The sequence below is a fragment of the Prenolepis imparis genome, unplaced genomic scaffold (assembly GCF_030444845.1).
Source record: "Prenolepis imparis isolate NDT839.2.m4 unplaced genomic scaffold, iyPreImpa1.0 SCAF_1, whole genome shotgun sequence".
NCBI classification, from domain to species: Eukaryota; Metazoa; Arthropoda; class Insecta; order Hymenoptera; family Formicidae; genus Prenolepis; species Prenolepis imparis.
Genome location: NW_028141159.1, coordinates 1,557,399 through 1,568,942, shown reverse-complemented (window position 1 = coordinate 1,568,942; position 11,544 = coordinate 1,557,399). Strand labels below are relative to the sequence as shown.

The 11,544-nt window shown below is 33.9% G+C and overlaps 2 protein-coding genes across 3 annotated transcripts; one reads left to right on the top strand and one right to left on the bottom strand.

Moving 5' to 3' along the window:
* The first annotated feature begins 165 nt into the window (after positions 1-165).
* On the top strand, positions 166-9,449 carry Dp1 (satellite-binding protein 1 Dp1). Of its 2 annotated transcripts, none has more exons than XM_083047513.1 (22): positions 166-361; positions 1,476-1,678; positions 2,322-2,537; positions 2,634-2,840; positions 2,955-3,170; positions 3,246-3,429; positions 3,555-3,869; positions 3,958-4,067; positions 4,153-4,309; positions 4,447-4,622; positions 4,706-4,837; positions 4,946-5,092; positions 5,161-5,319; positions 5,410-5,544; positions 5,625-5,843; positions 6,376-6,511; positions 6,607-6,755; positions 6,839-6,967; positions 7,052-7,162; positions 7,255-7,452; positions 7,574-7,792; positions 7,884-9,449. In XM_083047513.1, the coding sequence occupies exons 2-22, from the start codon at positions 1,517-1,519 to the stop codon at positions 8,130-8,132; spliced, it is 3,726 nt and encodes a 1,241-aa protein (XP_082903639.1). In that variant the 5' UTR covers positions 166-361; positions 1,476-1,516; the 3' UTR covers positions 8,133-9,449. The 2 variants fall into 2 exon arrangements, with proteins under 2 accessions (XP_082903639.1, XP_082903636.1); XM_083047510.1 differs by having other exon boundaries at positions 167-361; positions 6,604-6,755.
* Positions 9,450-10,656: 1,207 nt separating this feature from the next.
* LOC145941405 (dual specificity protein phosphatase 19) lies at positions 10,657-11,523 on the bottom strand. Its single transcript, XM_083047525.1, has one exon. The coding sequence runs from the start codon at positions 11,521-11,523 to the stop codon at positions 10,891-10,893; it is 633 nt and encodes a 210-aa protein (XP_082903651.1). The 3' UTR covers positions 10,657-10,890.
* Between the last annotated feature and the right edge of the window lie 21 nt (positions 11,524-11,544).

Here is an 11,544-nt window from a genome sequence, read left to right as displayed (position 1 = left end):
ATTTTCAAAGTTTCTTCCAATATCAGCCAATCAAATAGCAGACTCGTCGTACGACAATCTCAAGTAATCACACAAACCTCGCCTATACCGTACTTTTCCCCGACTACGGTAACTTTTGAGATTTTGAGCCGTCCTGTCTCATTTCACTTTGCGTTACCGGTAAGGGAAGTCGTGGATTCTCTCTCCGAGTATAACGGAGCGATAATTCGCTTCCACGTTTAATTTGATTAGATCTCGTGGTATCCCGTAGTACGTTGCTCGCACCTTGTAACCGACGTTGTACTTGTTTCAGGCAAATCACCGTTAAACTGGCTACGTAATACGCGTTTATTACTTGGCCGGATTTCTTTATTACGGTAGAGTAAGTAGCAAATTTTTCTAAAAAACAAAAAAAATTCTCCCTTGTGCTGTGACGTCCCTCTCTCGCCTCGTGTCGAGAAAGAAAAACCCTCTGCCTTCCTCCCTTCTTCCGTGTAACGTCGCTTTCCTCTTTCCAATCGTTTCTCACGTCGCGCGACCTTTCCTTCTCGTCCCGACGTGCAGATTTGCAGATGTTGGGACCTCGACGTAAGAGAGGTTAGCGTGACGTGTCAAGTTAACGCTCCATTCCATATGGTGGTGGTCGGCTACTGGTCATTGACATGCTTCCTTATACGATTAACGCGAACTTGCTCGAGTCGCGATTCAACATCCGTCCGATTCGCAAAATTCCAGCCAGCTTTAAAAAAAAAAAAAATGCCTCGGGAGCGCTTAAAGCGGAAGGGCATCGAATTTTCGCACAGTCGAGCGACCGTCCCGAAAGAATTTTCGCGTATTGTAACGATTTTGGATGCGAAAAAATATACGTATATTCCGCTGCGAAAATCCGAATTGCCGAATTCGGATCGACTTCTGCGAAAATATTCGGGCACATTTCTCGCGATTATTCGGATTATACAATGCAGAAGAAAATTTATCTTCGATATAAGAAAATGTCTCTCTCTTCCACTCTTCCTCTCTTTCTATCCAACGTGGTTTGCCGCAGTGATAATTTATTTTTTCATTCGTCACGATACTAACATTTTTAAATATGAAATATCACGTGAAAAACATGATATACTAATTGAAGTGCTAAATTAAATTAACTCTGCTTTATATCAATCTTCCTTTCTCGTATCATAATTTCATTTTTTCTTTTGCAATGTAATATTCTCTCCCCTATGTCTCCTATAAAATTTTTTATAACATATATGTATTGTATATGTATAGATATATAATAGAAAATATATATAATTTTTTTATATTACAATAAAATGAAATTTGTTACATTTATATGAATCTTATTATATACTTATTATATATCTTGTTATATATCTTGTTATATAACTATTACATATATCTTGTTATAGACTATTACATATATCCTATATTATATATATCATTATGTATTTATAAAATTCTCGACATAATATAGAATACCATTATTTGCATTACAGTGCTACTGTAAGGACTTGGCACGAAACAGGACAACCCCAAAATGCAGCAGCAGTCAGTAATGGAAGAGGGAACGGCCTACGAGCCACCTACTTATGATGAAACATTCCCTGTCCTTCCCGAATCATCTAGCTCCAATTCTGGACAGTTAAACATATTTTCTATAAACAACAGTTTACAGCTTGGGCGTATAACTATTACACAGGTAGAAGTTCAGAAAATTTTATACATTTATATTGATGGGTAATAATTTTTACTTTGATAATTGTGAAATATATATAGATTTATTAGAAAAGAAATATTAAAATTGTACTTTACTATATAAAATATATATTTTTAAGATATTTAATCTCTTTGGATAAATCATATGAAGAGGATTATTATCGTACAGCAAAACTTTATTTTATCGTAAAAATATTCTTTTTTATACATAAAGTTGAAGTTGAATAATTTTATCACTTTACAGAAATTGTGAGACACTTGTGCAAATTATTGCAAATTGATAATTAAGATAGTATTTTGAGGTTTGCTTACTGACTTGATAATTCAATATCTCTGTACATACAGATAATTTTTGGCAAGCTACTACAATGATTCTTTATATATGTGAATGTAGTCTAAAAGTCACTGTGATAGTTAAAAAATTGAACAAAATCTGCATAAATTATTTGACTTTGTCAATTGTTTTACTTTTTTTCACTGAACATTACAACTCTGAAAACTACTTCTGTTACATTACAAATAAATTTGTTTTCTTCCTGGAAATTTACTTAATTGCATTGAAATATTTTTTTAAAGATTCTTTTATGTTTATTTGATTAATTAATTTTAATTTTTTATTTTTTTAGATGTTCCGTGTACCAGGGGAAGAGCGCAAATTTGATCACAGTGATAAATTTGGCGAACGTGAATCTATCCGTACATGTAAAACCATTATGAAAGAAACAAATACTATTATTGAAATTGCATCATCTAAAGATCAGTCTCTAACGTTTCTTATAACTGGAAAGCAAATCCAAGTTCTAGAAGCCAAAAGACGCATTTTAACAACATTTCAAACTCAGGTATAATGTTACTTTAATGTTACTGTATTGATGTACTTTGTACTTTATATATGTGCTTAATAAATATATGTCACAACTTCTAATTAATTTTTATAGGCAAGCAAGCAGATTAGTATTCCTAAGGATCATCATCGTTGGATTCTTGGAAAGCAGGGACAGAGATTAAAAGATTTGGAGCAGAAAACTGCTACAAAGATTAATGTCCCTGGTGTGCAAGATCAATCAGACATAATAACAATTACTGGAACAAAGGAAGGCATTGAAAAGGCTGAACATGAAATTAGAGTTATCTCTGATGAACAGGTAATTCTTAAAATAATGATAAAATTATTAGACACACACACATATATATATCCCATGCATGGAATATATTGAATTATACATCATTATTCAACCATTTTATCTTAAATGTTGCAGTCTAGGAAAGCTTTCGAAAGAATAACTGTGCCAAAAATATACCATCCATTCATATATGGTGCGCATAATGAAAATCTCAATGCCATGATGGCAGAAACTGGTGCTCGTATCAATATTCCTCCTGCATCGGTGCAGCAAGATGAGATAACCATAGCTGGCGAGAAGGAAGGAGTTTTAGCTGCCAAGCAAAAGATTGAAATTATCTATAAAGATATGGTAGGTTAAAAAAATTATTTTATACAATTTTTGTAACATCTTGCGGTGTATCTAACTTGTAAATTTCAAATATAGGAAAAAAGATGTACTACGGTATCTGTAGAAGTTCCCAAGTCTCAACACAAATATGTAATTGGACCTCGTGGCAGTACCATAGCAGAGATATTACAAACAACTGGAGTAAGTGTAGAGATGCCTGCGCCTGACTCTCCAACTGGTACCATAACCCTTAGAGGACCCCAAGAAAAACTTGGTCAAGGTAAGAAATCTAAAAGTTGGATACATTAAATATTATTACTAATTTTAGTTTTATAAAAGTAATATATATTCAAGTATTTATTACATTTAATATGTAATATATGTATCACATGTTTGTATTTGCAGCACTTAACAAGGTGTATGAAAAAGCAAATAGTGTTCGTACTGCTGTTGTGGAAGCTCCAGTTTGGATACATAAATACATCATTGGACGCAAGGGTGTAAATATTAAGAAAATTACTCAAGAAATGCCGAAAGTAAATGTAGAGTTTACAGGAAAGGAGGACAAAATTAAGATAGAAGGTCCACCAGAGGAAGTGGAGAAAGCGCAAAATGAGCTACAACTCATGGCTAACGATCTTATTGCTAAACTCACTTTTACAGAACTGAATGTTGATCCTAGATTTTACAAACATATCATTGGGAAAAACGGTTGCAATGGTAAGCCAATTTTACCTACATCATCTTTGCCTATGATATAAAAGAAAATACTCAAGTTTACATTACAAATTTCCTTCTTTTTTACTAGTGAACCGTGTTAAAGAAGGAACAGGTGTTGTAATTAGTATCTCTGAAAATGATGGCAGTAATGTTATTCGTATCGAAGGCAATCTTGCTGGTGTATTAAAAGCACAAACAGTATGTATTTACATTATTATGTAGCAACAATTATTAAATAGAAATATAGAAAATATTAAGGTTTGTTTTATAAATTATTTTTTAGGAACTTGTAGAAATGGTGAAAAAGTTAGAGAATGAGAAAGAAAAGGACGTGATTATAGATCACAGATATTATCGTAACATAATTGGTAACAAAGGAGATAATATCAAAGAGATTAGAGATAAATTCAATCAAGTACAAATTACTATACCTGGACCAGGTAAACAATATTTATTATATGTGCATATATGTGGTTTCATTGTTTCATTTATTTTGTAATACTACAATGAAACATTTGCATCGTTTTAATATGATAAAAATATTTTTTTAGTTAAAGTCGAATATTTTACTTTTCAGGTGAAAAAGGAGATATAGTGAAGATTAGAGGACCCAAAGAAGATGTTGACAAGTGCCATAAACACCTAATGAAACTAGTGAAAGAATTAAATGAAAGTAATCATGTATTGGAAGTACCTATTTTTAAACAATTTCACAAGTTTGTCATCGGAAAAGGCGGCGTTAATATCCGCAAGGTTTCGTATCAGATTGTTTTATTGTTTATAATTCGCTTGTTATACTTGTATCTATTTTTACATCTCTGAATTATATGATATAGATCAGGGAAGAAACGCAAACAAAAATCGATTTACCTGCTGAAGGCGAGAAGAGCGATGTTATAACTATTACTGGAAAGAAAGAAAATGTGGAGAAGGCTAAAGAAATGATACAAAAAATTCAAAATGAATTGGTAAGTGTCAATATTTGTTATATTGTATATATCCTATGTATAAAATATGTGTCAGAATAATGTAACGAGAGGAAATTGTTTATACATATCGAATATTTATTATGCTAGGCTAACATTGTTACCGAGGAGATCACTATTCCACCAAAGTTTTACAATTCTCTCATCGGTACTGGAGGTAAACTGATACATTCTATTATGGAAGATTGCGGAGGTGTCACAATCAAATTCCCTACAGCGGAAAGTAAAAGTGATAAGGTAAAAGAGAAAAGCTTGCGCGACATTTTTTGGTGAATTAAAGTTTCTATTGATAAATATATGCACAGGTCAGTATCAGAGGTCCAAAGGACGATGTGGAGAAAGCGAAAGCGCAACTCTTAGAACTAAGCAACGAGAAGCAATTATCTAGTTTTTCGACTGAAGTTCGTGCCAAAGTTCAACATCATAAATTCCTCATTGGAAAGAATGGTGCCAACATCAAGAAGGTAAATTGCATAAAGATTGCAAAATTATAGTATCGTATTTCCAGATAGCATCTAAAAAATAAATATCTGTGTAATTCCCTTTTTTTGCAGATAAGAGAATCCACGGGTGCACGAATTATATTCCCGACAGACGAAGATCAAGATAAAGAAGTTATTACAATTATGGGCAAAAAGGAAGCAGTGGAGAAAGCTAAAGCCGAATTAGAAGCCACGATTAAGGAAATTGTATGCTACAATTGTTACTTTCGAGTCCGTATACGTGAATGATAGATGTAATTAAAATCCTCCTTAATACGTTTCCACAGGACAACATTATCGAGGGTGAAATTCGTATCGATCCCAAGCACCATAGACATTTCGTGGCGCGAAGGGGCGGCGTTTTGCATCGAATCGCCGACGAATGCGGCGGCGTGCAGATATCCTTCCCGCGAGCGGGCGTCGACAGCGATCGCGTTATCCTGAAAGGTTCGCACGAGTGCATAGAAGCCGCGAAACAACGTATGCGAGAAATCGTTCAGGAATTGGTGAGTGTATTATCAGAGTGTATATTCCCAGGAAAAACCTGGTATCCTCAGGGAACTTTGTTCAACCTTGAAAAATCAGGAAATTCTTATGAAATTTGATTTGGATTCAAGGAATTTTTTTAAAAATTATTCTTTTAATTTTATATTTAGCACTTAAGAAACTTATGTCTAACGTATCTTGGCAATATTTAAGTTTTTATTAAAATTTTATATGATTTTTTTTATTGACAATCTATTTTTAATATCAAGATCTTATATAAATTTTATAGAAAATTGTTTAAATTTTTAATAGATAATATTTAAATAAATTAGTACTCTTTATTTATTTAATAAATAATTAAACAAGTAATAAATTAATAAATAATTAATTTAAATAAATTAGTATTCCCTGAGACGTTTATATCTTTTTGTTTTATATTGTTATTTTTATCAAGAAATTCTCAGGGAATTCTTTTACAAAATTTGAGTAGATATCCTGAACAAACGTGCGCGCAATCGTGTATACTTATCGCTCTGTTCTCTCCTAATCTAGGAATCTATGATAACGGTGGAATGCATAATATCACAAAAGCACCATCGCACGGTCATGGGTGCCAAGGGTCGCAAGGTGCAAAATATAACATTCGAATACGACGTGCAAATCAAATTCCCCGATCGCGATGTCTACGGTTAGTATCAACAATTTTCTCATCGTTTATGTATAATCTTCCTTGAATGTACAAAGATATTGATTATGTGCAAATTGTTATGTTTGTTCTAGAAGAACAAAGAATGCCGGAACAGATTAACGGCGAAAACGGAGAAGCCGGAGATATTGTTCTACCTTGCGATATAATTCGCATCACCGGACAACCGGAGAACGTTGTTGCCGCCAAGCAAGCTTTACTCGATCTCGTGCCTATTACGATTCAAGTCAGTTTATATTCAACAACCGGATTAGTCCACACATTCATAAAAACGGTTTCGAGTAAATTTTTTTTCTCTTCCGCATTTAGGTAGACGTACCGTTCGATTTTCACCGCTCGATAATTGGGCAGAAAGGTAAAGACGTGCGGGAACTAATGAATACGTACGACGTACACATTATGCTCTCCCCGGCAGAGGAAAGACTGGATTACATCAAGGTAATTTGGTTTCATTCAAGAGAGATTTACGAGATATAAACGTTCATTTCGTTCGCATGTACTCATTTCTCATTGATTTCTTAGATCTCTGGAACGCCGTCGTGTGTTCAAAGTGCCAAGGAAGCTATTCTGGAAAAATGCGAGACGTTAAAGGCCGAACGAGAAGATCGAGCATTAAAATCCTTTGAATTGAAGGTGAGAGTTCTTTGATATGACGGATCTTTCGATACTCTAAAAAATATTCTTTATATGTATGAAATATATCACATATATTATTCAATATTTAGCTCGAAGTCGATCCGGAATATCATCCAAAAATAATCGGTCGAAAAGGAGCGGTCATCAGTAAAATACGTAGCGACCACGACGTTCAAATTAACTTCCCGCGCAAGGGTGATCCCGAGGAGCACATTATCACGATAACTGGATACGAAAAGAATTCGTACAGTGCCCGGGATGATATCATGAAGATTGTCAACGAATTGGTGAGTTACAGCTCTCTCTTATTACGACGGGAACACTTTATTACAAAAATATTTCTATATTTAACAGCGTTCACTATACTTGTGCATTAGGACTTACTTTCCTTCTCTTGTATCACTTTAGAACGGTCTGACGAAAGAAGAAGTACAGATAAATGCTGCTGTTCACTCGCGTTTAATCGGTGCGAAGGGCAGAAACATCCGTAAAATAATGGACGAATATAAAGTCGACATAAAGTTCCCGAGGAAGACCGACGCCGATCCTAATATCGTGACGATCGTAGGAGCGGAAGAGAATGTAGCCGATGCAAAGGATCGTTTGCTAAATCTAGAAGAAGAATACGTAAGTATATAACGTACTTGCTGCGCGAGAGTTACTCATTAAGTAGAAATTAATTGTAAAATGACCCCCAAAAAATATTTTGACACGACAGATGCAAGATGTGTTAGACAACGAATATCGCGACAATCTGCGTTCGCCTCAACGCGATGATGGCAATGCCGGGGGCAACGAAAACGATACCGGCTTCATCGTGAAGGGGGGACCCTGGGAACAGCAGCAGCAACAGCAGCAGCCTCAAAGCGCGCCGAATACAGCCAGCGTGGAAGAATTTCCGCAATTCGCTGGTTACTCTCACGTACCCGTCGCCACCCCAGACGGTCCCTGGGGAATTAAGCGTTAAAAAAACATATAGAATCTAAAGATATCTGATAAAAGAAAAAAAATTTAAAAAAACGGATGGAACGTGTAAGTTAACGATGTAACTTTTCCTCTGACAAACAATATGTAAAAACACATTACATATAACATACATATAAGCATATGCATGTACACATATATATACACACACACACAAACATGTAAACACAGACACGCATCATATAATACACGCATATGTGCACTTGTGTTGGGTGGTTCCCTGTTCCATTACTGACGTTGCTGCATACGACCTGGCCATTCTATTGGACTCTGACACTGGTTTACTACACATAACGCGTTCGACGACGATGTTTATATTTACAATTCATTAATACCGATGTTCTATGTATCTGTAACTGTAACGCATGTTATCCTGAGTTTATCGCTCGTTTCAGTCGGACGATATGGCACACATCGTGTGTGTACGATTTAATCTCGTGGCTTTTACTTCTAATGATATGCCTTTCAGGTACAGATATGTTGTACTTAAGACTGTGGCTTCGTGGGAAATGATCGGATCGGCATTCTGTAGAAAAGAGACCAAGCCCAAGCAAAAAATGCAAAGTACAACACTCTTTAATCATGTTCCGCAACAATGTGTCCTCTATCTTAGGATACAAATTGACCGTAATCTCTGCGTATAGTTTGTATTCTATGATAAGGGACAAATTTTTTTTTTTTTTTTTGTACGCTTTAGTCTCTTTCTGCAGAATTTAGCCAATTTATATTCGTGTATATTATACTACTTTCACAGATACATAATCTCTGTATTGCGTGTAGACTGCAGAAAGTCGTATACGTTTTTCGTTGGACTTAGCATAATAATTTGTTAATTTATTTATATTTTTTTGTACATATATATCGCGCATTTTCTCGTTATTTTGTGCCACTTGAATCAAGTGGCTTCTAAACTACATCACACAATTGTTAAAATTTATATGGTAAAATCTTTGCGAATCAAAAAGGGAAAAAAAACGTGTTAGGGGCTTTCAAAGGAAAAGCTATTCCTTAGCAACTCGCGCAATTTTTTATCACATTACTACAAACTCTTTTCACGTCTCTGAGAGATTTTGGATGCGACATAAACGAGAACTCGATGTATTAAGTGCATAAATGATCGATAATATCCAAACAATAGATTTATACAATCGGGGATCGGAAAACACCGATGTAAACCGCGAGTAAACTTTCAAATTTGCTCCGTAGAGACAGGAAAATGTATTTTATGCCATTTGTTATGCGTTTTGCAACTTCCCAGTACATAAATAGAGAGATCATTTTCTTATATCTTTAGCAGGAACTTATGCTATTTTTAATTGCCTTACAAGCAATCACATAATGTTATATATTCAAGGAACACGGTATTTAAAAGGCCTTGATCCCGCGCGCGCCGCTCAAGACTAATTGAGACTAATTGAGACACATATTATACAGCGAAATCGGCACCGTTGCAGAGAATGGTCAAATTTTGGATGTTACGAATAGCGAACGATACACGAATTCCTTTCGATAGCCGGCTTTATTTATTTGTCCTACATTCTACCGTTTGATGTGCAAGTCCTTTGCATTCTACTATTTATGAGGCCAACTAGCTAAGAAAAGGATATTCAGTTCAAGTGCCTTGTCTATTTTCTTCGAGACAGCTCATTTCAATTGTTGGAGGAATGTGAATACTAGATTATACATATAAATACATAAATGCAATATATATTTATATATATTTATATATATTGCATTTATCCGGGATATCTGAAAATCACTGGAAGATACTCTCGGAATAGATTTATTCAGGAACTTAAAATCTATTCTTTCTTAGCAAAACTATCAAAACTTATATTTATCACAATTTTAATATTACATATTATAATCAAATTTCATAAATTAAAATCTTTATAGGTCATTTTAAGTTTTACTTGTAAAAAGTCTCTTTACATATTTTCAAGTTTGTAATTTTGAAATTATTGGTGACACTTTTATTAAATTTATTGATTCGTATCATCTGGTGATTCTGGGACAGCCTGTATATATACACATCACATGTAAACACGTATATATGGATACTGATAATAATTATTCTATATAATATGTAATAGAAGAGAAAGAAAGGTAATAGGTACCACGGGTACAATGATACACTACTATTATGAATGAAATAATAGGATTATCATGTATACAGAAATTCACTTATATTTTTTAGATTTACAGTAATTTTTATAAATCTACTTGGTACGGCGACCTATGTGTCATCTCCAATGCATGGTAAATATAAGAAAAAAAAGCCAGAATTAGTAAAAATTTTAATATGCTTAATTTTGGCTAAGAATTTGATAGATGCTGTGCATGAATCTAATTTTCTAATGAGTTATAAAATATATTGTAATTATATATATATTAAACATTATTCTCTGTACACTTAAGTAAATAATGTTATAACACATGGATTCTCTATTGTAACAATATATTCTACATTCATTGATCCATTTATCTATTTCTTATATGTACAGTATATCTTTCTGTGTGATTTTTAAGCTCTTAAAATTGCAACACACATTATACACTATATTATGTGAAATACATTTACGACAAGATTATGTCTATATTAATGTGTAAACATTTTTAAAACATTTGATAAATATTATCATATTGATATATTTCACATATTATAGCATGTAATATATGCTTACAACATATATAAATATTAATGTAAGTTGTCTTTAGTATAGATGTATTAGAGAATACTCCTACAACTCATCGACAAAGGTTGTATTTTCAATACTACGTAATTGTTTCACGAATCCATCATTAGGTCTAATGCAACTTCTCGCTTCTTTTACTTTATTGTAAGCTTCGTCATATGACAGTTTTGTACGAATCATTAAATAAGCGATGACAATAGCAGGAGAGCGAGAAACACCAGCGTTGCAATGCACAAGAATGTTTTCTTTACGAGTCGCGTGTATGATATCGACGCATTTTTTTAACAACGGTATTATATTCGATTCAGGCAAGTCTAACAAGTCACAGGTGTGATACAGAATATCGTCGAATCTCTCGGAAATATTAACGCCTATGCTTAAAATATGCCGTATTTCGTATTTATTTAATATATCTTTACAAACCACCGGATCTTGAGAGCTAAGATACAAACCAGGTATTATATCGGCGACCTGCAAGTCAGGTCTTTCGTCCACTACAAACGGCAGACTTTTCTCCAATTTTTTAACCTGGCCACGTTCAACTTCGTACTTGTTGCCAAGCGGATCTGTTATTACCGTTTTACACGACTTCAATGATGATTTCTTCTTTGCGATAAGATCTCGTAAATCCATCGTGCGAAGATTTGTTAATAATTTATTTTTCATATATATTTGCATTAGAAACCATGTCAAATACGA